This window comes from Thrips palmi, unplaced genomic scaffold, assembly GCF_012932325.1.
Source record: "Thrips palmi isolate BJ-2018 unplaced genomic scaffold, TpBJ-2018v1 HiC_scaffold_18, whole genome shotgun sequence".
Lineage (NCBI taxonomy): Eukaryota > Metazoa > Arthropoda > Insecta > Thysanoptera > Thripidae > Thrips > Thrips palmi.
The window spans coordinates 2,323,125-2,350,218 of NW_023144627.1; the positions used below are offsets into that span (position 1 = coordinate 2,323,125).

A 27,094-nucleotide genomic window follows, 5' to 3' on the forward strand; every position below is an offset into this window, starting at 1 on the left:
AAGGTGGTAGGGGTGCTTGCTGATAAGGGTGACGGCCACCCTGGGGTCGAGAGGGCCCCGATGCTGGAAGTCGACGATGCCCTGGACTCGACGTAGCACGCAGTCAATCGCCGCCTCCAACACGGCATCTGGGCGACCTAACGCCTCCCGCATCTGCGCCGGCCAGGAGGAAGCGCGGCGCACCCGGTCCTCGGCCTGCAACAGAACCAGCGGTCGTGGAGCGAGCGCTACACTCTTAAAAGCCTACGAAGCATTTGCTTCATAACTACGAAGAAAATGAAGGCTTTGTAGAATTGCTTCGTATTGTGAAGAAACGCTTCGTATTACGAAGGATTTTGCTTCATAATACGAAGCATTTCTTCGTAGATTTTACTATGCCTTCATTTTCTTCGTATTATGAAGCGATTCTTCGTAGAGTTTTTACAGTGTATATGCAAGCGGCCTCCAGGCCGGGGCTTCACCGACGGGTACTTAAGATTCCGGATTTCCGTGATTGCCGAATTAACCCCTCCGGCCTTAAGCTACTTAAATTGTGTTAGATGGAGCTAAATTGCCATTTAAGCTGCAAATTGTATTAAACTTACCACATTTGGAATATCAGTTCCATAACACGACTATCTTTTGAAAATGTTCCGAAAACATCCCTTTTTTCCATTTTTCTTGCCTTCAGATAAACTCAATTTTCCTTCCGAATTCTAAGGCTTTTTTTTTGCTGCCCTATACGGAGCGTCCTAGTCGTTGCTCAAACATCCACGCCCAAAGAAAGGTTGAGGGAACACCCACACCGAAATCGGGATCAATTCGCTCATTCATGGATTTGTACACTCTTGGACTGATACTGACTTTTTGTTTTTGAGTAAGAAGTTTTTAAGTAGCAATAAAAAGTACTATTTCTTCTGTATCTATGTACGATTTTGTTCCTTACATTGACTCATAGTCAGTTTGCTATTAGCAAAGAGTCCATACGCAATGTACTTCAAAAAATAGTCAATAATTGATGACAGTTTGGTCTTCTTAGTGAACAATATTGTTCATGACTACAATGGAAATACTACTATGCGGCTTTGAAAGCTATAAGGAAGCAGAGGAGAAAAGTCATTGCCAAAAAATGTACTTTAGTATCGTGGTTGCATTTGCAGTGATACGAGCCTGAGAGTGTAGCGGCCCGTACAAAATGGCCAATAATAATTATTGATACGTAACCGACAATTGATTATTTCACCTTCATGGACAAGAAAGGTGAAAGGTACACAAACATTTAGAGTGAAGGCCGGCCGCCCCTGAGACGGCTCCAGCCGAGCACGTCCTATCCTTACCTCGCGGTCCAGCTTGAGAAGGTACTTGAGCAGGGCGGTGGGGAGCCCGCTGGGCTGGTCCTGCAGCGGCCTGACGGCGGCCTGCATGGCGTCGGTCGAGGCGTCCAGCAGGAAGGCGGTGACGAAGCAGCCCCGGCGCTGCGCGAGGACTCGGGCGACCTCCAGGGCGACGCAGCCGCCCCAGCCGCGGCCGGCCACCGTGTACGGGCCGCTGGCCTGCGAGCGCTCCACCGTCTCTGCGATGGCGGCCGCCGCGTCCTCCACGGACGACGGGCTGCGCGGGGGAGACACCACCACGGCGGAGGCGTGCATGTGGCGGGCGACGGAGCTCAGCTCCCTGGCCGGAGAGTCGCCGCAGCCGGCAACCAAGAACACAGGCGGAACCTGGAAAAGTTTTACACACTCTCAGACTATAGTATTGACTTTTTAGCAGATGATACGTTCACGTATCAGCGTGCTTGTACTCTCGTGCAGAGAGTACCGAGTTTCCGGCTAGCCAGCCAGCAGTTGCCTCGTTGCCTGACTAGCAAGCCTAGAAGAGGCCGAGCGCCTCGCTGGCAAGGCAGCGGCTGGCTGGCCTGCCTAGAAGATTATGAGCGGAGGGCCCTCAGCGTGCCGCGCCAGAGCGCTGCATTGGTTGGTTCGGAAGAACCGTCGAGAGGTTCCGAGAGATGCCGCAGAGCAGCGGCACCATCGGTGTCGCACTCGGGCGCACTCGGGTGGATTCGGCTACTTTTTAAATTGTTAACAGAAATGCGCAGACGTCTTCGAATTAAGTGGTGTCGTTCGACCCAACTAAGGTTTTGGCCCGACTGACGGTCCGAGTGGGTCCGTCTTCTCAGGGACCGCGAAAAAGGAGACGAAATGCCGAACGGGTCTTCGGTTCGCCCGGTTCGACCCGAACCGAACTGTCTTCGGTTCGGGTCGAACCGAACTGGTGCTCAAGCCGAAGGCATCATTGGGTTGGCCGAACCAACCAATGCAGCGCTCTGTGCCGCGCCGCGCCGCGCGCCGCACCATGAATCGGGGCGCCTGCGGGGGCTCGGGTTGCTCGCGCGGCGTATAACCTCGACAACACCCAGCTATCTAGTACTCATGAAGTGCGTCCCTCACGTAGCGCGGTGCCGCTCCCCTTCCTCTCGTGACGAGACGCTGCTAGCACGCATCGCGCAGCTACCCCCCGCGCCCCTTCCTCTGCCTAGACGCCACGTCCCGCCGCGCCCCGCCACACCCCGCAACAGTCCACACACATCCACTTGAACCTTGAGTGCGTAGAACGCATAGTGCAGCGCCCCCCCGAACCCCTGCCCCTCTCGAGAAGCGGCGCGTCGGCAGTCGGCAGTATGCGCCACTCTTGCTTATCTATCTTGCGAGGTTGGGTTCGGGTGTCGCGCCGGCCGGCCGGCCGGCCCCGCTTGGAGATGTGGCTGACACGCCGCGTGCCGCAAGGCGCCTTGCCCTAGTACCGAACACAACTTTTACGGGTATTGAGTGTGTGATTAGCCACCAAATTGTGTATCCTCGCGTTGAAACAACGAAAATGATACCCAACACAAGTGGTATCGGACATATGAGTGACATGTTGAACACAAAACAATGGCACGTCAGGATATTCAAAAGTTATACTAAAATTGACATTTTCATGAATTACCATGCGTAAGAAATTTGTCAAAGTGTTCCGAGTGTTTACTCTTTGAAATAAATTGACAAAATGTCAGATTCATACATTTAAATAAACATTCTCATAAGTATTGTTGTGAGTGCGACACTTCGTAGCAGACGAATGTCGGCGCGTTCCCCACACACGCGGTGTGTGCGCAGGGCGATCTGTGAATAAGCGGACCCGGCCGTCCTGGCAGGCGCGACGTGCGGATAGCAGCCGCTCCGGCGGCGGGCCAATCACCGCCGCGCTGAGCCTCGGGCGAGCTCGGCGACGAGCCGAGCGGAGCCGAGGGCCGGACCGGGCCGTGCCGAGCCGGCAGCAGCGAGCCGAGCGACCGCGGCCGGGCCGGGACGAGCTTCACTCGAGCTTGGGCCAGCGTGCTGGAAGCATCTACGCGCTACGCGCCGAGACGAGTTCGCGCGCTTCTACTGAGAGCTGATTGTTTGCTGATTCGAAATACAACCATACTTGTCTTACCAAATCCTCTCTCTGATTTACCCGCCTCTCTGATAACCCTCGGGTTTATAACAGTGGTGGCAGCGGTTTAACGGTCAGAGGAGGGAGGAGGTTTTGGTGGTAGGCTAGACGGGAGACTCTTTCCTCTAGCCGGCCCCAGGACAAGATCCCTTTCCCCTTACACAGGGTACACAGGCGATAGCCGCACACGTTAGAGGTCAGGGTACTGGTCTTTTTCGGGGTTGTTGGTAATTCGCGGTGCGACTCTGTAGCCCGCTACCAAGGGACTAAGGGGAAAACTCCGCCGGATTGCTAGGACGCGTCAGGACAACGAGGGTTTCCCGCGCTTTCTGAGGTAAGGGTTTTAGAACCGCGAGTGCGTTTTCCCGCGAGCCTAGTGCGTTTCTCCCGCGAATCCGACTAGGAAAGTGAGTGTTTTTGTGAAATTGAAATTGTTTTGCTGACTTGACTCGCCCCGAATCCTCGAGATGTCTCGTGTGACAAGGGCGAGGGCCAGAGCGAGGCAGGCCTCTGCCCGCTCGGTGCCGCGCGAGGAGGAGCCGCTGTTGCGTGCCCCGCTTTTCGCAACCTTCGTTATGTGAATTTAGTGTGAAATGAAGGAAAAAACAAATTACCAATTATTCCAAGACTCGATTAAAAATCAATTATCAAATTATATTCTCAAAACAAATGCCAAATTCACAAACGGATTACAAACAGATGTTACGGGCTTCAGCTCCTCCCTTCCTCCACACAAACTGTTCACAAGACGGACCAGCGTCCCAACACCCAGATACGTCACAGACACGACACTACTGGACTGTCCTGGGCGACTGGCGATGTCCAGAAGAGGTTCTGACTTTATATACAAAATTGTGAACTGCAGGGCCCTCTCCCAGACATCGCGACTTCCACACGTGGAATCGATTCATGTCGTAACACCCAAGGACGCAGAATAGGGACAGGCTCATCAGCGACCCCTTGCGACACGAGTTCCTCGAAAAGTAGTAAAACTCGGAAAGCATAGAAGATGCCGCCTCGGCAGGGACCAGCGCAACATGCCCTGCCCTGCCATGGTCCAGGTGTCTGCCCTGTCCTGCTACGGCTCTGTCGTGGCCGACCGGCCGCGGAGATGTAATCAAGGATCTGACTAAAACTGTGGGGACTCGGCAAATTGAACCCGCGAGAAATCATTAATTATTTCGAGCAATATTTTGGGGTCGATTTGCAGAGTCACAACCCAATGTTGCGTGCCCCGCTTTTCGCAACCTTCGTTATGTGAATTTAGTGTGAAATGAAGGAAAAAACAAATTACCAATTATTCCAAGACTCGATCAAAAATCAATTATCAAATTATATTCTCAAAACAAATGCCAAATTCACAAACGGATTACAAACAGATGTTACGGGCTTCAGCTCCTCCCTTCCTCCACACAAACTGTTCACAAGACGGACCAGCGTCCCAACACCCAGATACGTCACAGACACGACACTACTGGACTGTCCTGGGCGACTGGCGATGTCCAGGAGAGATTCTGGCTTTATATACAAAATTGTGAACTGCAGGGCCCTCTCCCAGACATCGCGACTTCCACACGTGGAATCGATTCATGTCGTAACACCCAAGGACGCAGAATAGGGACAGGCTCATCAGCGACCCCTTGCGACACGAGTTCCTCGAAAAGTAGTAAAACTCGGAAAGCATAGAAGATGCCGCCTCGGCAGGGACCAGCGCAACATGCCCTGCCCTGCCATGGTCCAGGTGTCTGCCCTGTCCTGCTACGGCTCTGTCGTGGCCGACCGGCCGCGGAGATGTAATCAAGGATCTGACTAAAACTGTGGGGACTCGGCAAATTGAACCCGCGAGAAATCATTAATTATTTCGAGCAATATTTTGGGGTCGATTTGCAGAGTCACAACAGATACCCCCTCCTTAAAACAAGAAAAGTGCCAAAAGCACTTTTCTTATACAATTTCGCCAGATTACCGTCAGCAGAGAGGCTCGGATGTTCCTTCCCTCTTTACAAAACATTTTTGACACACGCCTTCCTTCTTTCCGATATACGCGTACATTTGCAGCTTTCCTATTCCACCCGCACTTCTGAAAGTCTTTCGAAGTTCACCACGTTGTTGACCGGCACCATGCTCGTCCTAGGTTTGGACTGGATAACCAGCACGTCTTCTAGGCGTCCTAACAAGAAAAGTGCCAAAAGCACTTTTCTTATACAATTTCGCCAGATTACGGTCAGCAGAGAGGCTCGGATGTTCCTTCCCTCTTTACAAAACATTTTTTGACACACGCCTTCCTTCTTTCCGATATACGCGTACATTTGCAGCTTTCCTATTCCACCCACACTTCTGAAAGTCTTTCGAAGTTCACCACGTTGTTGACCGGCACCATGCTCGTCCTAGGTTTGGACTGGAAAACCAGCACGTCTTCTAGGCGTCCTCTCGGAGTTGTGATCACGTCCTCAATCGAGCAAATCTTCTGTTGAATGGCACCAAGTTGAGCTCGGTACCTCATGGTACCCAACCTGGCAGGTAAAACGGGAGTATGACCGTAGCGTAGAGCCAGCGCTCTTGTGACAGTCTCAAATTTCTGAAAACAGCATCGAGGTGGTTCACAAGCTCTTAATTACAATCATACCGACCTTGATACTTTTACAAACAATTGTGACAAGTATCGATTTAACACATTTTGACTCCCCCGCCTTGGTGAAAATGGATTTTGCACAGGAAAACCAGTTTTACTCATTGCACGCATTGTCCAAACACCAAACAATTTAAGATATGATTACCTTTCCAAAAAAAAACATGTCATGTACACAAATGACGCAAATTTAATTTTTTTTCAAAAATAACACTCATTTTTTTTACATTTTCTTCTTACCCGTTAAAACTGCAGTCTGAAAACTATCTGACAACATTTAACATTAAACAGAAAATTACAACAAAGTTACATAAAATACAAAATCCTTTTGAGAAAACATTTACTCAAAATATTATTTCCTCTAAATTTATTGATCAACGCCTTTGCGCGCATGGTGCTGCCACCACCATACCGCATCAGAGTTGTCACATGCAGTAGGCCAGCTCCCCTTGCTTCTACACAGAATGAACTACCGTCCCGTCCCCGCCCACGTGATTCCGGGACCCAGCGCGCAGCGTCATGCCGTGCACCCAGTTGTCTTAAATCCGGACTATCTAACCTCGTCCTAGGCGGCCTTTCCACGGCCTTTCCACACCCACCCCCGATTTCAATCGGCCCGTGTGAAATATCTCTAAACAGGGCTGATCAGACCCTTACATTGCAATTGAACCACCTGCCCTTCGTTGGCGCAGGACTTCTAACCACCTGCCCTCAGGCACAGGACTTTGAACCACCTGCCCTTCGTTGGCGCAGGACTTCTAACCACCTGCCCTCAGGCACAGGACTTTGAACCACCTGCCCTCAGGCACAGGACTTTGAACCACCTGCCCTCAGGCACAGGACTTTGAACCACCTGCCCTCAGGCACAGGACTTTGAACCACCTGCCCTCAGGCACAGGACTTTGAACCACCTGCCCTCAGGCACAGGACTTTGAACCACCTGCCCTCAGGCACAGGACTTTGAACCACCTGCCCTCAGGCACAGGACTTTGAACCACCTGCCCTCAGGCACAGGACTTTGAACCACCTGCCCTCAGGCACAGGACTTTGAACCACCTGCCCTCAGGCACAGGACTTTGAACCACCTGCCCTCAGGCACAGGACTTTGAACCACCTGCCCTCAGGCACAGGACTTTGAACCACCTGCCCTCAGGCACAGGACTTTGAACCACCTGCCCTCAGGCACAGGACTTTGAACCACCTGCCCTCAGGCACAGGACTTTGAACCACCTGCCCTCAGGCACAGGACTTTGAACCACCTGCCCTCAGGCACAGGACTTTTCTTTCAATGGTACCATTTTTCACCGCCGGGTGATTCCGTGCGTAGAGGGTCATTTTGGATGTACCAAAGGTTCCTTTTTAAAGTTCAACTTTAGGGGCTAAATTTGGTGTAGATGGCATACATAGTACCCCACAGTACCCCTCTGAGCGTGGCAGCGCTACAAGTTAACTTTTAATTTCACCCCCTATGAAATACGGCGGAATTTACAGAAATAATGACGGAATTTACAGATTACGGAGTTTACAAAGCGAAGTGTTTAGTCTCCTGACCCGCTGGGTTACAAGATAGGTAAAAACTGTTGACGGTGTCATTTTGAGCATCCAAAATAGCGTTTTTCAGCGAAGGTTGTGGGAACTTTCTCCCTCAGATGGAGGAGCTACGGCCCGAAACGGAATTTACATCTATTTTTACACCCTTGCCGTTTTGAACAACTCTGACGGCCTGGAAGCGTCGTTTGACCGCCCCAGGTCCCGCGGGCACGGGCTTCTGGAAGCAATTTTTATGTTCTTTCGATCCCAAGTGGTCGCGAGGTTCTAAAACGAAAAGGAACCCCAGTAGACCGTCAGTTGTGAAAGCAGCATAGGTCACATGGTCACACGGTGGACATTTTCCCATAGGCTGTTTCGGGTTCAACAAGTGATGTTACAAGGGTCACCTTCCGTAATTTTGCGAAGAATAAGTCAGGGAAGAGAGTGAAATAGCCAGTTTTCTTTTGATGTGGCTGAGTCATATACTACAGCATGCCAATGTTGTCTTATAGTTGTTGGTGACCATGACGGAACTTACAAAACGACACTTTAGCAGCTTACGAAACCTAGAAAAACAAAAGTTACATTGACTTATCCACATGAGGACATGGTCTTCGTTTAGTAAAACAAATTTGAATTGCCCAAGCTACCAAATCAACCTCAGTTCAGGCGCAAGGCCCCGATGACCTGAAATGACCCCCTACGCACGGAATCACCCCGCCACCACCGCAGAGCTCTTAGTAAAGAGCCGAAGCCTCACCCCCCCACGGCGAGGGTGGCCCCAGCCTCCGATTCCATAAATCTGGTTCTGGTTCACCCCAAACCTCCGGCTCCCCCTGTGGACTGCCCTTAGGCATCATGCAATGCCGCCTAAGGTGCCCAATGGCACCGCACTCCCAGCATGCCGGCCCCTCATGCACCTCATGCAGGTCACGGCAGTCTCGCCTGAAATGCCCTACTTCCCCACACTCCCAGCATACAGGTCCGTCTTGCGGGTCGCCCTCGGGCTCGGGGTACTCCCCCTGCGCCCTCTCTGGACAGCGCCGCCTAACGTGTCCGATTTCCCCACAATCCCAACACACAATTTCATCCTCCGCGCTCTTATCCCCCCCATTACCCCTGACAACTGCCACTGTCCCCTTCTCGTCCATCTCCTGAAGGCTCACAGCCAGTGCCAATGCTTCTTTGTAATCTTTGAGCTTGGCTGCTGCCACAACCTTTTGCGAGATGCCCTTAAGACCATAGAGGAATCTAGACAAAAGCATATTGTCATACACTTTCCAAACCGCTCCGCTCAGGTCAGAATCGTCCGCCCGATACGCAAGCTGGCACAGAGTAGACAGTCTCTGGCCGTACTGCTTTACGTCCTCGGACGGTTTCTGCACTGCCGAGTAGAATCTCTGCATTAAAGAAACCAAGGGCTCATCAGCTTGAAATCTGGTTAAGATTTCACTCTGAAACTCCGCCCAGTCGCTCCTTACCGCAGGGTTGGGGTGCATGGACACAAAATCAAAGGCTACGCCGCGAAGCCGAACCCGCGCAACTGAAAGGCATTGCTGCGCCGACCAGTGCCCCAGACTCGCAACACTGTTAATCGATTCCAGGAACTGTCTCGCACTAACCCCCGTCTCCCCGTTGAACGGCTCAATTGAACTCATCAATGGGCCAAATCCAACGAGTGACGCGGCCCCGTGCGGGACGGCACCCCCTCCGCCAACAGCATTGACCGAGCCATCACTGGCCGTCGTCCCACTAGCCGACAGATCAAGGTTTGCAAAAGGATTCTCGAGAAAGGAGCCAGCCGCGCCCGCTTCCCCGGTTCCAGGCTCCGCGGGTCGTCCTGCGCCGTCCGGCGCTGCAACCCCGCTTTGCCTTCCACCAGCAGAAGCAGCCGCCTGCTCGGCGACAGGCCCCACTTTCGAACCATCCTCCGACTTCGGTACTCTCGCCTTTTTCATCTTAAAAATTAATTCAGAAGGAAAATCACTGACCGCTCACACTGACCGCTCGGCACTAACCCACAGGGGACACACAGTGACCTGTCTCCGACCATCAACGCTCTCTCTCTCTCTCTCTCTCTCTCTCTCTCTCTCTCTCTCTCTCTCTCTCTCTCTCTCTCTCTCTCACACACACACACACACACACACAAACTCGCACAGACATACACACACGCACGCAGATGGTATACTTCACAAACACTTCTTAAAAATAAGTCACGAAAAATAATTCCCTATAAGACCTAACCCTAGTGCGCACTCTATCTCTAACACTTAAACTATTTAACGTCTCAGCACAGTTTGCCAAAGCAGAGGAAGGGTTACTGGTAGCTGAAAGTAAAACCTCTCAAGATTTTACTCTTTCCCGGCCGATGCACCAATGTTGCGTGCCCCGCTTTTCGCAACCTTCGTTATGTGAATTTAGTGTGAAATGAAGGAAAAAACAAATTACCAATTATTCCAAGACTCGATCAAAAATCAATTATCAAATTATATTCTCAAAACAAATGCCAAATTCACAAACGGATTACAAACAGATGTTACGGGCTTCAGCTCCTCCCTTCCTCCACACAAACTGTTCACAAGACGGACCAGCGTCCCAACACCCAGATACGTCACAGACACGACACTACTGGACTGTCCTGGGCGACTGGCGATGTCCAGGAGAGATTCTGACTTTATATACAAAATTGTGAACTGCAGGGCCCCCTCCCAGACATCGCGACTTCCACACGTGGAATCGATTCATGTCGTAACACCCAAGGACGCAGAATAGGGACAGGCTCATCAGCGACCCCTTGCGACACGAGTTCCTCGAAAAGTAGTAAAACTCGGAAAGCATAGAAGATGCCGCCTCGGCAGGGACCAGCGCAACATGCCCTGCCCTGCCATGGTCCAGGTGTCTGCCCTGTCCTGCTACGGCTCTGTCGTGGCCGACCGGCCGCGGAGATGTAATCAAGGATCTGACTAAAACTTTGGGGACTCGGCAAATTGAACCCGCGAGAAATCATTAATTATTTCGAGCAATATTTTGGGGTCGATTTGCAGAGTCACAACACCGCCGTTAGGAGCACAGCGTGCCCCGGCAGCCCCCGAGCGCCAAGTCGAGGTGCCCGTCGAGGCGCGAGGCCAGGCAGGGGACGCAGGACCTGCACCCCAGCCGGCCGGCGCCGCGGCTGCGCCCCGACAAGAGGACGCGGCTACGCGTCTGAAAAGGCTTTGAGGCATTTTTAGCAGATGACACCGATGCTAAAGCTAAAGCAAGCTATACAATTGTAATGAAGGTGTCAGCTTGCTTTTACTCTCGAGATAGTCTTGAGGCGGGGCGGGACCATGCGTGCGTCGTTCTGTGCGTGCGTGAAGCCGGCCTGGGCCGGAAAAAGGCCATGGGGCCTAGCCCCCCCCGTCCCCCCCCTACCTCCCCGCCGCCAGCGCAGGGCGCAGTGGCGCGGCGTGCTGCGTAGCAGGCCTAGGCAAGGCTCGGCCGGCTCGGCTCGGCCCTCAAGCAGGGGCCTAGCGTGGCCTGCTCAGCTCGTATCGCCTTCGGAGCTAGGTCGGCTTCGCTCGGCCGATACCGATGCAGGATGCAGCGTGGCACCGCCGCCGGCGACGCCGCATGCCGCTGGAGACGAGGGGAGCGGGGGCCTCGCACTGCACAACAACAACAGTGTCGCCGGCTGGCCTGAAGGAGCGCGTTGCACGTGTGTGGAGTAAAAAGACAAGATATGTGGGAAGAAGCAGGTGAAGCGGCAATTATTGGCCTAAGCTATGGCCCCCAGGAAGCTGACCGAAGAACAACGAGAGCGTAAACGTGAAAGGGCCCGGCAGCTGTATCGGGAGAAACGAGACAAAAGTAAGTGCCACGTCCGAGAACGCGGTCCAGTGAGGTTATCCCCGTCGGGAGGCGCGACGCGTCCTTGCGAAATCCCGCCCTGCATTTGCGGCTACAGTGTAATAATTTCCAGGACTGCTGCTCGCGGCAGCACATGATGTTAATCAAGGGGAGGGTGGAGAGGCCCGCGGCCGAGCCAACCGCGGCGATGACGCTGGAGACGCTGAACAGCAGGGCTCATCTTGCACTGCGCAAGATTCAAAGCAGAGAGGTGAGGGTATAAACAGCGTAGCAAAAAAACGACAAAAAAGATACCGGTCATGATAGTTAAATGCATAAGTAAACATTTGGCTTTCGCATTCTCAGGGCAGACGGAGCGCGCAGGAGCACATCACTGCGCTGACGCCAAACAGGAGGACGCCGCCGAGACTGCAAGCAGCCGCGTTCCAGCCGAAGAACAACTAGCAGGTCAGTCTACAGTCGGAAACGCCAGCCCCGCCAGCCCCCGCCTCACCCCGCGCTTGGGGGAGAGTAGCCTCCCGCCTTTGCCGTCCCCTTCCACCCCCGTCTCCCCCCTCGCCGCCGTCCTCGAGGGGACTGAGGGGGCTGGTGCGGGTGTAGTGGGATAGAGCGCAGTGGCACCGCCTATCCCAACCCCCAACCCCCCGCCGCGCCTGCCATAGACAAAGAAGAATCGTGTAGACCTGAAAATATTGTAACCAGCCGAGGCCGCGCCGGCCGTAAACAAAGATAAATCTTGTAGAACTGGAATGATCATAAACGGCCGAAGCCTCCAGAACCCTCGAAGTGGCACCCCGAACAGTGCCTTCGCGACGCGAATTCTTTGTCTATGGCCCCGGCCGCCGGCTAGCGAGGCGACTGGCGACGGTATCACCAAGACGTCTCTGATTAATTCTACGAATTTACAGGATCAAAGGATGTCTCTTCAGGCGAGTCTTCAACGCTGGATCAGCGCAAAAGGAAGAACGGGCTCCAGCGGGCACGAAAGGATGCAGGCCTGACCCCCGAAAAACGGCAAAGAAAACACGAGCTGCAGCGGGCACGAAGGCAGGCAGGCCTGACTCCCGAAGCACGTCAGAGGAAAAACGAGCTGGAACGGCTTGTTCTTCACGCAGTCCTTCAGCGAAACCAACTGCAAGCCGCTGATGAAAGTGCTGCGAAAGCTCCACCGTGAACACGGCGAGATGGACCGCGCCAGTGCTGCCAACATCGACTCCAACGTGCCACGGGTCGGCCTGCGAGCAGAAATTGGGAGGATCCCCCACTCCCTAGCCGTGACGTCATGGATCCCGACCGTCAACTGTTCCTCCCAGCCCGCCGTGCAGTACGACGTGTTACCCGCCAACGGCGGCCTGACCCCGACTAGACCCCACTTTGAAAAAGTTTCTTCAAAATATTTCGATCCTTGGTAAGTAAATTTCCAAATAGTTTTCACCCCTCTCCAAAACATTTGCAGAACATAAATTAAGGTGTTCAGAGTTGTTCTGTGGTGGGTTATGTCGTTCGGTGTGCGTTGTATGTTTCGCTCTGTACCCACCGCCAGTTTTTCAGTTAGCCATTTCTAGCTTTAGCCAATTCTAGCTTCATTTTTTCAAAAACCATCCTTTTACAGTATATTTTACGAAAGAAACTCGCAGTTTTCTCACAAAAAAACTCCTTTCACTTGAAACGGGAGTGTTCAATCCAAATAGATTGTTGTTCCCCTGACGTGTCAGCAGGTGCACTTATGCTAGCTGGAATGCCTTATCTATAATTTTCTCCCCATTTTTGATGAACGCTCTTTTGCAGCACATCAATGGTATTAATGGCTGTGCATGATGTATCGCAAACGGAAGGCAGTTTGTGTCCACCCAGCAGAACTCCCCATCAGTGCAGGAATGGCGAGCTGCCAGAAGGTACTTATCACCAGAATGTAGTGTCATCAGAAGTTCATATAAATATTACTGCATCACAATTTCTTAGAGTTAATCATGTTTTTCTTTTCTAGGTTGCTCTTGTGGCAAATGAAGTTTCAAAGGAATCAGATGATTTAGTTTGCAACACATCTGATGATGACTTTCAGGACGCTCCCAGGAAGAAAGTCAAAACAAAAAATCCTAATGACTCACAAGAGAAAGCCGGACCCAGAAAGACAGTAAAGAAAAGTCCTTTGAAACCTTGTGTGCACCGAGCAGAACTCCCCAGCAGTGTAGGAATCGTGAGTTGCCAGTTCATAACGCATTTAAATTTTTTAGAGTTAATTATTTTTGTCCTTTTCAGGCTGGACTTGTGACAAATGTAGTTTCAAAGGAATCAGATGATTTATTTTGCAATGCATCTGATGATGACTTTCAGGACCCTCCCAGGAAGAAAGTCAAAACAAAAAATCCTAATGACTCACATGAGAAAGCCGGACCCACAATAGGAAAGAAAAGTCCTATGAAACCTTCTGTACACCGAGCAGAACTCCCTATCAGTGTAGGAATCGTGAGTTGCTAGTTCATAAAAATATAGTTACTGCATTTGAATTTATTAGAGTTCATTATTTTCTTTCTTTCCAGGCTGGTCTTGTGGCAAATGTAGTTTCAAAGGAATCAGTTGATTTATTTTGCAATGCATCTGATGATGACTTTCAGGACCCTCCCAGGAAGAAAGTCAAAACAAAAAATCCTTATGATTCACATGAGAAAGCCGGACCCACAATAGGAAAGAAAAGTCCTAAGAAACCTTGTGTACACCGAGCAGAACTCCCTATCAGTGTAGGAATCGTGAGCTGCCAGTTCATAAAAATATAGTTACTGCATTTAAATTTTTTAGAGTTAATTATTTTTGTCCTTTCCAGGCTGGTCTTGTGGCAAATGAAGTTTCAAAGGAATCAGATGATTTAGTCAAGAAAGTCAAAACAAAAAGAGACAGTAAGGTAAGCCATAAACAATACACTACAGCAGTTACAATCAGCAAGTTATTGTTTTAATTAAATGACCACTTAATTTGTTTTGGGAATTGTGAGTGTGGAGACTGTGATAACAAAAAATGTATTTATGCTCCCTTTCTGTTCCATCTTTTTCAGGCCAATCCTAATGACTTCCAAGAGAAAGCCGTTCCCAGAAAAAAAGGAAAGAAGAGTCCTGTGAAACCTAATAGAGACAAGGTGCGAGGAATTGCAAGTAATTTTGGATTGATTAAATTTATATTAAATTTTTGTGGGCTTTTGTTGAGTGGGCATACTAAACTTTTAAACAAAATAGGAATGTTTCTTTATTTTGGTTTAGATAATCTAATGATTATTTTGCTTTCTAGGCAATTCGTGATGTAAATGATGTGTCAACAGTTCTTGGGGACACATCTGATGACGATTTTGAACCTAAAAGGACACCTACAAAGTCTAAACCACAGAGTCGATTGGAAAAATAGTCAAAATGCTCATTCTGCTCAAGACTTTTCAAGACATCAAAGAACATGGCTCGTCACAAATTAGTGTGCTCTAAACGGTCAAGAACCACTGCAAGCCCTCACAAGTTTTTATGCCATATGTGCTCTAAACCATTTAAAAGATCAGACCACCTAAAGGCCCACTTAAAGAAGTGTTCATCCCCTAGCAAAAAGGAACATCGTCCACGCTCAAAATGTCACTATCCTGACTGTGGTAAGACATTTTTTCATAAAACATCTTTACTTGAGCACTTAAGAGATGTTCATCCAAATAAAGACCATCAGGATCCCATCTCTAAATCATTTTCTTCACTGGATGATTTTGTGACATGGAAAGAAAAAGAAGAGGAGAAGACCTATTCATATTTTTCCATGCACACTGGGGAAAGCCGCAAAGGTGGTCACGTCTACTTTTATTGTCAGCATGATGGTTTGGCCAAACCTGACTTGAAGAAAACCTCTGGAAAAAGGGGATGCGGTAAAGTTAAAAAGGGCAATCTTTGCATAGCTTTCATGAAAGTTCACAAAACTGAAAATGACATCAAAGTAGAGTACTATCCTTGCCATAGCCATCCCCTAGATCCCCAAGATTTCCAACATCAACCTCTGTCACGATCGGCTTATCAACTGATTGATCAGCAATTGGCATGGGAAGTTTCTCCTTCTAAGATTCAAGATCTCCTACGCAATGGTGCCTTTTCTAGAGAAAACAGAGAAGACTCTGGTGTTGAGAAGAAAAACAATTATGTCTCCATCAAATTAATTCGGGAAAGAAAAAGAAAGGTGAGGAATTCAAAAAGACTGCACAAAGAAGATCCTGTGTCTGTTAGGAAGTTGTTTGAAGGATTAAGACAAGAAAAGTACAATCCTGTTATTCTCTACAAGCCACTTGGTATGAAGTGTATGCAAGGGCCGTCAGAGGTAAATGATCTTCCTGATGCAGACAATATCTTCATGTTTGGTATTCAGACGAAAGAGCAAGCAGAACTGTTCAAACAAGGCTGTTCTAAAGCAATGCTTGTTGATGATACGCACGGTACCACTCAGTATGACCTAAAATTATTAACTGTTATGGTACCTGATCAGAATAACCGATGCTGGCCTGTCGCCCATTTGATAACAAGCCATATGGATAAGAATACTCTACAATACTTCTTTAAAGCCATGAAAGAAAAAAATCCTGATGCAGACATAAATGTAGTTGTAACTGATGATGACCCTGCACTCATTAATGCAGCAGAACTTGGTTTTGGGAAGACTTTAAGGCATATTCTTTGTGTGTGGCATCTTCACCAAACTTTTCAAAGAAATATCCATTCACACGGTGTTCCCAGAAATTTGGATTCAGAGCTCTACAGTGACCTGAAAGCAGTAATTAATTGTCGTGATCCGGTGAAAGAATTTCCTGCTTTATCAGAGGCATTTGTTAAAAAGTTTGAAGCCAGTGCACCCGATTTCATTACATACTTTGTTACTTATTACATGTCAAGACCAGAGAAGTGGGCAATGAGTTATCGTAATTTTTACTATGCTAACCAAAATACTACTGGAGCTAATGAATCTTTCCACCACCGCTTAAAGAAGAGACACATGAAGAGAAGGCCTAATAAAAGAGTTGATGATTTAATTAACATCCTAATGAAAGTTGAAGAGGATGACTTCAGTACAAGAAAGAGAGAGAACTTATTTGGAGTATCAGCTGGAAGCTATGAAGCAGTTCTCTTAAGGCACAAGAAAGGCATGGATATGGGAGATGATTGCATTGGTGAAACTTTGTCAAATCTTGTATATGAAGTAATGTCTTCAAAAGATAAAAGCCAGCAAAAGTACTTCATAGCTATTAACAATTTGAAGTGTACTGAGAAAATATGCCGAAACAAATGCAAAGAGCCAGAATGTAAAGGGCTGTGCTCCCACATGTTAACATGCAGCTGTCCTGACAAAAGTCCTGTATGTAAACACATTCATAAATTGTATTCCTTTCTGTTGAAGAAGGATATTATACATAATGATGATGTTGTTGATGACACTCCTGATGATGGTAATGTCCAGTTATTTTCTCTCTATGACAATGAACAGGAACCTGATGAAGGCAGATCCAATGAAAATGCACTGAAGAAACTCAAAGAAAATGTGGCGAAACTTAATAGCATGCTTGACTCTGAAACATTGTTAAATTCACACCTTGTTGTCCATGCTAATGCTGTGATTGATCAATTGCTGAAGAAAATGGAATCCGCTGCAAATATTCCAACTGACATTGTAATGATGCAAATGAAGCCAACAATCCATTTCTCATCCCGAGCAAAGTTACAAACGCAAGAATCACAGATGCTCCCATTTCGACGAGCTAAGAAACGTAAGAAGCCTGCTAATGCCTTCAATCAGAAGTTATCTCCAAATGCTAAGGAACGTGTGAAGAAAAATTTACTTTCATTATTGAGTGATTACTCAGACAGTGAGCCTGATATAGAAGAAACAATTGGAACTCAAACAGATAATCATGATGAGCCTGCTGTCAGCTCTTTCACACCAAGTTTAGGGTATGTGAAGAAACTGAATGACATAATTCTGAAAATTGGTGACTCAGAATTGTCCATTATCGATTTGAAATCACTGGAAATGCAGCTGTCGTCTCTTGAAGAGAAAAAAATTCAATCTGCATCTCCTGGTTTTGTCACAGGACAGATTCTACCATCTACCGGATGCATTTTTGTTCACAGCATCAGAGACTTTGGATGTTTATGCTTGTACCTCAAATGATTCTAATGCTGTTATTGATGGCTCAATAGTAACGGAGGGATTGAATGAAATTTTGGCTGCTGGATATAAGATTGTGATGTTTCCTGCTAATTACAAGAACCAGTGGATACTCATCATTTTCAATGTTGAAAAGTTAGAAATCCTGTATTTTGATCCAAACCAGCAAAACATCAGTGGCTTCCGCCAGAAGCTGCTTAACAATTGCACCAAAAATATGAGGGAAGTTCTGAATAAGGAACAAAACTGGTCTGTCAAAATAATAAGGCAAGCCATGCCAGCAGGATCAAGTGTTTCAACCGGAGTTCAAATCTGTCACTTCGCCCACCAAGTTATGATGGGTTCTGACAACTTCTCTCCAGTTGAAGATGAAGCAGAATTTAGGAAGTTTATGTTCTCAACTATTGCTGGAGACTGCATGCAGCGAGATTATCATGACTTACAGCACATCTGCCCAGTCTGTCAAAATGATGCACAAGCCGCAGTATCCATAGCATGCAAGAAATGTGATCAAGAATTTCATCAGAACTGCATTGTTTCCAATGATGCTTCACCATTTGTCTGTGCTAGTGAGATTTTTCTAAAGCATGTTTAGTCATATTTTTCACTAGCTTGACTTAACATATTTGTTTTAAGTCTATGCAAAAATTGCTGAAGACAATATTTTGTTTATGATGTAGTTATGTGTAACTCAGATTTTTCAAATAAATATTTTTAAAAATATTTATGTGTTGTGACCCCTCCCTATCAAGTCATCTCTTCAGCAACTAGGCGGGTTAGTCAAGGGGATATTTTGTACATTTTATTTATTTTATACTGAAGCAACTGCTCTAGTATCATCAAGTTGTCCAGCAAACATTACAGACCCAAACTTGGCCGATAAGAACAAAGGATAAATCAGTGATTGACACAAAGTCAGGTTGAAATCCCCAAATCATTAAAAATAAGGACACAGTGTAGCATATGGAGAATGTTATAATTCCTATCAAAATACAAGATACAAATTTAATTTGGCACAATCATCACGGAAGCTGCTGGGATAAGGACAACTTCCTTCTTTTGAAGATCTTTTGAAGATTTTCCTTCAATTCTATATTTTCTTTTGTAAGCAAGCTTATCTCCTTCTGATAGGTGGCTTGGACAGTACTTAGCTCTTCTTGAACATGATCACATTCATTTTTAAGGCTTCGAAGCTCTCCTTCTTTCAATTCACCTTGCTCTCAGATCTTCTGAAATTTCTTCCAAACTAAACTTTTCACACATTAAGTTTTACAAAGTTACTTTAAGCTCACTCAATTCAAGTAATTTTGATTGCATTTCTTCTTTTTCCAAATGAATATTTTCATCATTTTCTTTGCAGGTGGCTTTAACAGTGCTTAGCTCTTCTTGAAGACGATCACATTCATTTTTAAGGTTTCGAAGTTCTCCTTCTTTCAATTCCAGCTTGCTCGTCAGATCTTCCACAATTTTTTCCAGATTAGACTTTTCACACACTAAGTTTTCACAAGTTATTTTTTGCTCACTCAATTCAAGTAATTTTGATTGCATTTCTTCTTTTTCTTCATTCAACGTTGTAATCTGAAGAGAAAACTCCTCTTGTTTCTGGAATAATAACACACATTGTATAATTGACAGAGTTGCCCTTGTATAGATCCAGTTCCACATTGTTCTGCTCACCTGGGAAAGGGTTTCAAGAGCCCTATTGAATCCTCGGCACCAAAAGCAGTACCAATTATCTACCCCTGAAAAAGAATGCTTCAATAAGAAATTCAACCAAAATAACTACATTCACAAATAAAGCAGATCTTACTTGCGGAAGTTCTCTGTGTTTCGCCCACACAAGAGCCATGGTACCATATATGGCACCTTTCACAAAATACCATAAAGCTGAAATGTAAGAGAAGAAAACAGTAAGTCTCATGACGCTCCAAAAAAACAGACTAGAACTACATTGGGCCATCGACGCTTTGGAGACATCAACCAACATAAAAGACCTGTCTGAAAGGTTTAAACATGAGAGAAAGTCTTACAAACCCACAAAAATTTGAAAATTTTGGAACTCTTATTCTTAAGCGAACAAGTAACTGAAATTCTAAAACACAAAGTCCAAATCACACCCATGCTGTTTGCCTATATGGGCGACATACAGGTCATTTTCTCTCATTACTTCCATTGTGCGAAATCTTGAAGCTCAAAATTAACTTACCCATCCGATTCCTGGCGACATACACAATGCTTGCCCATCTTCTTTATACTTATTGAACGTTATGTTCGTTGGCTAATTGGACGTTATGATCGTTGGCTGGACGGTCCACACAACTTCGAATGGCCTGAGACGAACGCGCTGGGGCGGGTACATGGACAGTTGACGGTCGGGATCCATGACGTCACGGCTAGGGAGTGGGGGATCCTCCCAATTTCTGCTCGCAGGCCGACCCACGTGCCACTCCCTGACTCCGTCGGCGCCGACGTCATGGAGGCCATCTCGGACCTGGTGGAGCGTGAGGACGCCGGGGAGGACATCATGTCCTCGCAGGAGAAGCTCAAGCTGGTCCGGGAAGACCCCATCGTGTGTGCCATGATGTTCCGCGAAATCGTGCTGCAACTGAAGAAATATCTTCGCATGAAGAACAAAGGACCGATGGGCCAATATTATATGACCGACTGGTTCATCCGGATCGAGTTCCAGCAGAGAGGGGCGCCACACTGCCATGGACTCCTCTGGCTGAACAACGGTCCGGATGAGCCCCTCATCGACAGGGAGGAAGCGGTGCGCTTCGCCGACGAACTGCTCACCTGCGACTCGACCCACCCGCTAGCGGAGAGGAACAGCCACAGCCACACCACCACCTGCTTCAGGAAGAAAAGCATCCAGAGGCGGTTCCGGCTGAAGAAGCTAGACCCGCACGAGGCGCACCGCCACTGCCGCTTCGACGCGCCCTTCTGGCCGACGCCGCGCACCAGGATCCTGGACCCGCTGTTCTTGGACACTGACGAGCGGCCGGAGGACGAGCGCGGCGACTGCAGCTGGGAGGACTACATCAAGAGCCTCCGCGAGTTGCGGCTGCGCCTCAAGGACGTGCTGTCGTCGCCAAGCTGCCCGGACACCCTGGAGGCTGTGTGGCGCGAGGCGGGCTGCCCCGACGACCGCAGTTACGAGTTGGCCATCCGGACGGGCCTGAAGCACGTCAAGATCATCTACAGGCGGACGGTCCAAGACAAATGGACCAACTCCTACTTGCGGTGGGTTCTGGACGTGCTGGGATTCAACAGTGACGCACAGGTCGTACTGGACGTGTACAGCTTGGTGCGCTACTGTGTCTCCTACGTCACCAAAGCAGAAAAAAATCACAGCCAGCTGCACAACGAAATCACGACACTGAGAAGAGAACACGCGTTTGACGACCGCACCCTAATGAGAATGCTGGCCTCCAAGTGTCTGCGCGCCAAGGAAACGTCGGCCCAGGAGGCCAGCTGGATTTTGCTAAATTTTCCTCTGTCCGAAATGAGCCGAAAATGCTCTTTCATTGATACCTCCCTACCAGACGAACGGCACCACTGCCCCAAGCCCAAGAAGGACATCGACGCCCTGCCAGAGGGAGCCACAGACCTTTGGTATCCGGACGTCTTCGACGTGTACGCCAACCGCCACGACGACCTCGAGAACACCACCCTGGCCGAGTTCGTCGCCGTGCACCACCAAAGCAACAACATGAAGCCCAGGAAGAAGGACCGAATCATCCGGTACCGGCGCTTCAACGAGAACGGCGACAACAAGGACCAGAGAGAGAACTTCTACAGGAGCATGTGCACCCTGCACATCCCCTGGCGCAATGAGCAGGACGACATTCTGTCGGCCGGAGCAGCGGACGGCGGCTTTGAGGGCCTGTACGAGCGCCACGAACCGGACATACTGCCCAGACGAGCCCGCTTCGAAGGCATGCTCGGCCGCCCAGACTGCGACATGGAGGGAGAGCTGCAGAACGTCGTTGCTGAGGACGAGGCGGAGGCCAACGAAGCTGCCGAGGCTGCGCGCCGCCAGCTCGCCGGAGACGGCAAGTACGTGTTCGAGGAGGCCGAGTTCATGGATGCCGGAGCCCAGGACATCGACGTGGACCTGCCGGAGCCGCGGTTCAACCAGCCTAGGACGGACCCCGTGGCCACGGTGCGACGGCGCGGCATCTGGGACAGGGACACGTTCCTCTACAACATCCGGCGCCTCAACACCAAGCAGCGCGAAGTGGTGCTGGCCGTGTACGACGGGGTCCGCCTCAACAGCGAGCCTATGCTGCTCTACATCGACGGCGCGGCCGGGACGGGGAAGTCCCTCGTGGCGCAGTGCTGCGCCAACGCCTTCGACACCTTCGCGGCCCCCAACGACAAGAGCAGCGCCGCCAGAGTCATCTCGTGCGCACCAACGGGAAAGGCCGCCTGCATCATCGGAGGAATGACGATACACCATTCCCACAAGCTTCCCTACAACCAAGAGGAAGGCGCCACGAAGCGCATGCACGACGGACACGCCCCCATGCCCCCTCTGCAGGGCCAGCAGCTTGCTAACCTGCAGAACTTTTTCCTGCATGTCGAGGCCCAGCTCATTGATGAAATAAGTATGGTGTCGGCCAGGAATTTCTTGGCAATGGACCAGCGCTCAAGGGAAGCCAAGGGCAAGGAGTCTGATTTCGGAGGCCTGTGGACCATCGTCTTCGGAGACTTCAGACAGCTGACTCCAGTCGGAGGCTCGGCTGTTTACAAGAGTTCCACTACTGAAATAAGTGGAAGCGCGGCTTTGTGGCAAAAATTCCAGTACGTGGAACTGACGCAGAACATGCGCCAGGGCGACGACAAGAAGTATGCCGAGCTGCTCGCCATCATCGGCGACGCCGAGACACCCCTGAGCGACGCCGACTGCGACCTGATCGAGACGCGTTTCGTGGAGAAGAACAACCTCATCGTCCCGGATGAGGTGCCCCGAATCTACCAGTACAACGACGACAAGGACAGGCACAACAACACCAAGCTTCTCCGGGCCGAAATAAGGAAGATCTTCCGCGTGATCGCGCGAGACCGGGTCCAGACGAAGTCCACTTACAAAGACTACTCCCGGCAACGCCGAGAAGAGAAAGCAGAGACCATCCTGCAGCGCGCCGAGGCCCTCAACGTGGCCAAGGCGGAGGGGCTGCCCTCCGAGCTGCTCGCCGTCGTGGGCCGGCCGTACAAGTTGACGTACAACCAGGACACCGCCGACCACCTCGTCAACGGCGCCGTCGGCACGCTGGTCTGGGTGCAGCTGGGCGTGCTGTCCGCGTCGTGCCTCGCTGCAGGCGCAGAAACGGCCCTGGCTGTGCACAAGCTGTGGCTTCGTTTTCCGGGCAACTGTGGGGCCCTCGCCAGTCGGGCCGCGGCGGGCGAGCTCCGCCTTGCCATCCAGCGCCAGAACAGCTTCCCCGCGGACATGGTGAACGCCCTGCCCTTCGACTTGCCGCCCAGCCCCCACGGCGACGAGCTGCACGGCCTGGTGCCCATCGAGCGCCGCGACCTGGTGCTGCGGAAAGTCTGGACTGAGAAGTGGCGCGAAGTGGTGCGCCAACAATTCCCACTCAGTCCGGCTCACGCAGACACCATTCATTCGTCGCAGGGAAGTGGCTACGAGACCGCCTGCTTCCACTACGACCCGGGGATGACGAATGAAATGGTGTACGTCGCGATGAGCAGGGTGCTCTCTCTCGCCGGCCTCTACATGACGTACTCGAAACGGAGCAGGAGCTTACATACGACGCGGGACGGCCGGGTGACAAAACAGAAAGACCGCCGACCCCCGCGCCTCTTCGTCCACCCGAAGATCCGGCCCGCCAACCACCCTATCAGGAGAGAGAAGGAGCGCCTGCGCACCAAGACATTCCGACCGCGCTGGGCAGGACTACTGCAGCGGCCAGCTGACTCGCTGCGCGCCGTCTTCCACAACGTGCAGAGCCTGCGCGCACACCACCCCGACGTTACCCGGGACACGGAGGTCTTCATGGCGGCCGACATGTTGCTCCTTGCCGAGACGTGGCTCCGGCCCGAGGACAATGTCGACCTGGGCCACGGCATGCGGCAGGTGGCGCGCTGCGACATGGCCAGGGCAGCGCCGGGACACGCGGCAGGCGGCGTGGCCATCTACTAGCGGCTCCCGCTGACCCAGAGGGCCGCGCTGAACACTCTGCCGCACATCGAGGCCGTCAGCGCCGAGGGCAAGGACTTGCTGGCGGTCGCCATGTATTGCCACCCGTCCGCCTGCGTCGATACCATCATCGAGGCCATCGACGTGATGCTGCCTGCGCACCCTCTGCCCCGCACCACCATCCTGGCGGGGGACTTCAACAAGGACATGCAGCAGCCGGCTGGACGGCGCATTGCCCACACCCTGGCGGCACGCTCACTAACATCTACGAGCGACCTGAGAGCACACACCACCTACGGCGCGGGGTCTACGATTGACGCCGTGTTCTCTAATGCAGCCGCCATGACTGTGGGCGCATACCAGGCGTACTTCAGCCACCACCTGCCTCTTGTCATCGATGTGCCCAAGGTAAGTTCAGTGTTGTAAAGCACAAGCCCCGACATGCACACTTAACTAACTTTGTTTCCTTAATAAACGATGTACATTGACACTCCCTTTTTTTATCAACAGTAATTCTCCTGCATCAAGACCGCCCTACCCACCGCAGTCTCCGAAAAAACTAGACAGTATTGTAAAAAAATTAAATTTGATATATATTGTACAAATTAAAATAAGTGCTATATGATACTATCCTGACCCTGAATGTATATGCTGTATAATCTTCCCCACACTCCCAGCATGCAGGTCCGTCTTGCGGGTCGCCCTCGGGCTCGGGGTACTCCCCCTGCGCCCTCTCTGGACAGCGCCGCCTAACGTGTCCGATTTCCCCACAATCCCAACACACAATTTCATCCTCCGCGCTCTTATCCCCCCCATTACCCCTGACAACTGCCACTGTCCCCTTCTCGTCCATCTCCTGAAGGCTCACAGCCAGTGCCAATGCTTCTTTGTAATCTTTGGGCTTGGCTGCTGCCACAACCTTTTGCGAGATGCCCTTAAGACCATAGAGGAATCTAGACAAAAGCATATTGTCATACACTTTCCAAACCGCTCCGCTCAGGTCAGAACCGTCCGCCCGATACGCAAGCTGGCACAGAGTAGACAGTCTCTGGCCGTACTGCTTTACGTCCTCGGACGGTTTCTGCACTGCCGAGTAGAATTTCTGCATTAAAGAAACCAAGGGCTCATCAGCTTGAAATCTGGTTAAGATTTCACTCTGAAACTCCACCCAGTCGCTCCTTACCGCAGGGTTGGGGTGCATGGACACAAAATCAAAGGCTACGCCGCGAAGCCGAACCCGCGCAACTGAAAGGCATTGCTGCGCCGACCAGTGCCCTAGACTCGCAACACTGTTAATCGATTCCAGGAACTGTCTCGCACTAACCCCCGTCTCCCCGTTGAACGGCTCAATTGAACTCATCAATGGGCCAAATCCAACGAGTGACGCGGCCCCGTGCGGGACGGCACCCCCTCCGCCAACAGCATTGACCGAGCCATCACTGGCCGTCGTCCCACTAGCCGACAGATCAAGGTTTGCAAAAGGACTCTCGAGAAAGGAGCCAGCCGCGCCCGCTTCCCCGGTTCCAGGTTCCGCGGGTCGTCCTGCGCCGTCCGGCGCTGCAACCCCGCTTTGCCTTCCACCAGCAGAAGCAGCCGCCTGCTCGGCGACAGGCCCCACTTTCGAACCATCCTCCGACTTCGGTACTCTCGCCTTTTTCATCTTAAAAATTAATTCAGAAGGAAAATCACTGACCGCTCACACTACCCACATGCGCTCGGACTAACACAGGGACACACCAGTGACGTCTCCGACCATCAACGCTCTCTCTCTCTCTCTCTCTCTCTCTCTCTCTCTCTCTCTCTCTCTCTCTCTCTCTCTCTCTCTCTCACACACACACACACACACACACACACAAACACAAACTCGCACAGACATACACACACGCACACAGATGGTATTCTTCACAAGCACTTCTTAAAAATAAGTCACGAAAAATAATTCCCCATAAGACCTAACCCTAGTGCGCACTCTATCTCTAACACTTAAACTATTTAACGTCTCAGCACAGTTTGCCAAAGCAGAGGAAGGGTTACTGGTAGCTGAAAGTAAAACCTCTCAAGATTTTACTCTTTCCCGGCCGATGCACCAATGTTGCGTGCCCCGCTTTTCGCAACCTTCGTTATGTGAATTTAGTGTGAAATGAAGGAAAAAACAAATTACCAATTATTCCAAGACTCGATCAAAAATCAATTATCAAATTATATTCTCAAAACAAATGCCAAATTCACAAACGGATTACAAACAGATGTTACGGGCTTCAGCTCCTCCCTTCCTCCACACAAACTGTTCACAAGACGGACCAGCGTCCCAACACCCAGATACGTCACAGACACGACACTACTGGACTGTCCTGGGCGACTGGCGATGTCCAGGAGAGATTCTGACTTTATATACAAAATTGTGAACTGCAGGGCCCCCTCCCAGACATCGCGACTTCCACACGTGGAATCGATTCATGTCGTAACACCCAAGGACGCAGAATAGGGACAGGCTCATCAGCGACCCCTTGCGACACGAGTTCCTCGAAAAGTAGTAAAACTCGGAAAGCATAGAAGATGCCGCCTCGGCAGGGACCAGCGCAACATGCCCTGCCCTGCCATGGTCCAGGTGTCTGCCCTGTCCTGCTACGGCTCTGTCGTGGCCGACCGGCCGCGGAGATGTAATCAAGGATCTGACTAAAACTTTGGGGACTCGGCAAATTGAACCCGCGAGAAATCATTAATTATTTCGAGCAATATTTTGGGGTCGATTTGCAGAGTCACAACACCGCCGTTAGGAGCACAGCGTGCCCCGGCAGCCCCCGAGCGCCAAGTCGAGGTGCCCGTCGAGGCGCGAGGCCAGGCAGGGGACGCAGGACCTGCACCCCAGCCGGCCGGCGCCGCGGCTGCGCCCCGACAAGAGGACGCGGCTACGCGTCTGAAAAGGCTTTGAGGCATTTTTAGCAGATGACACCGATGCTAAAGCTAAAGCAAGCTATACAATTGTAATGAAGGTGTCAGCTTGCTTTTACTCTCGAGATAGTCTTGAGGCGGGGCGGGACCATGCGTGCGTCGTTCTGTGCGTGCGTTAAGCCGGCCTGGGCCGGAAAAAGGCCATGGGGCCTAGCCCCCCCCTTCCCCCCCCTACCTCCCCGCCGCCAGCGCAGGGCGCAGTGGCGCGGCGTGCTGCGTAGCAGGCCTAGGCAAGGCTCGGCCGGCTCGGCTCGGCCCTCAAGCAGGGGCCTAGCGTGGCCTGCTCAGCTCGTATCGCCTTCGGAGCTAGGTCGGCTTCGCTCGGCCGATACCGATGCAGGATG

At 50.6% G+C, this 27,094-nt stretch overlaps 5 protein-coding genes across 8 annotated transcripts; all 5 read left to right on the forward strand.

Moving 5' to 3' along the window:
* Nucleotides 1-11,100: 11,100 nt before the first annotated feature.
* Nucleotides 11,101-12,638, forward strand: LOC117644220. Its single transcript, XM_034383488.1, has 4 exons — nucleotides 11,101-11,464; nucleotides 11,577-11,714; nucleotides 11,810-11,911; nucleotides 12,373-12,638. The coding sequence occupies exons 1-4, from the start codon at nucleotides 11,380-11,382 to the stop codon at nucleotides 12,636-12,638; spliced, it is 591 nt and encodes a 196-aa protein (XP_034239379.1). The 5' UTR covers nucleotides 11,101-11,379.
* A 58-nt stretch (nucleotides 12,639-12,696) lies between these two features.
* On the forward strand, nucleotides 12,697-14,884 carry LOC117645186 (nucleolar protein dao-5-like). 4 transcript variants are annotated; one of them, XM_034385195.1, is made up of 8 exons: nucleotides 12,697-12,872; nucleotides 13,253-13,359; nucleotides 13,452-13,652; nucleotides 13,724-13,930; nucleotides 14,005-14,202; nucleotides 14,286-14,363; nucleotides 14,514-14,594; nucleotides 14,744-14,884. In XM_034385195.1, the coding sequence occupies exons 2-8, from the start codon at nucleotides 13,279-13,281 to the stop codon at nucleotides 14,855-14,857; spliced, it is 960 nt and encodes a 319-aa protein (XP_034241086.1). In that variant the 5' UTR covers nucleotides 12,697-12,872; nucleotides 13,253-13,278; the 3' UTR covers nucleotides 14,858-14,884. The 4 variants fall into 4 exon arrangements, with proteins under 4 accessions (XP_034241086.1, XP_034241087.1, XP_034241088.1 ...); XM_034385196.1 differs by having other exon boundaries at nucleotides 13,724-13,921; XM_034385197.1 differs by having other exon boundaries at nucleotides 14,514-14,610; nucleotides 14,744-14,836.
* Nucleotides 14,870-17,669, forward strand: LOC117645185. Its single transcript, XM_034385194.1, has one exon. It carries the CDS (start codon nucleotides 14,903-14,905, stop codon nucleotides 17,636-17,638), a length of 2,736 nt encoding a protein of 911 aa, XP_034241085.1. The 5' UTR covers nucleotides 14,870-14,902; the 3' UTR covers nucleotides 17,639-17,669.
* Nucleotides 17,670-20,108: 2,439 nt separating this feature from the next.
* Nucleotides 20,109-23,801, forward strand: LOC117644221. The gene has a single exon (XM_034383489.1). The coding sequence runs from the start codon at nucleotides 20,109-20,111 to the stop codon at nucleotides 23,799-23,801; it is 3,693 nt and encodes a 1,230-aa protein (XP_034239380.1).
* LOC117645153 lies at nucleotides 23,800-24,439 on the forward strand. Its single transcript, XM_034385129.1, has 2 exons — nucleotides 23,800-24,206; nucleotides 24,309-24,439. The coding sequence occupies exons 1-2, from the start codon at nucleotides 23,892-23,894 to the stop codon at nucleotides 24,309-24,311; spliced, it is 318 nt and encodes a 105-aa protein (XP_034241020.1). The 5' UTR covers nucleotides 23,800-23,891; the 3' UTR covers nucleotides 24,312-24,439.
* Nucleotides 24,440-27,094: the final 2,655 nt, after the last annotated feature.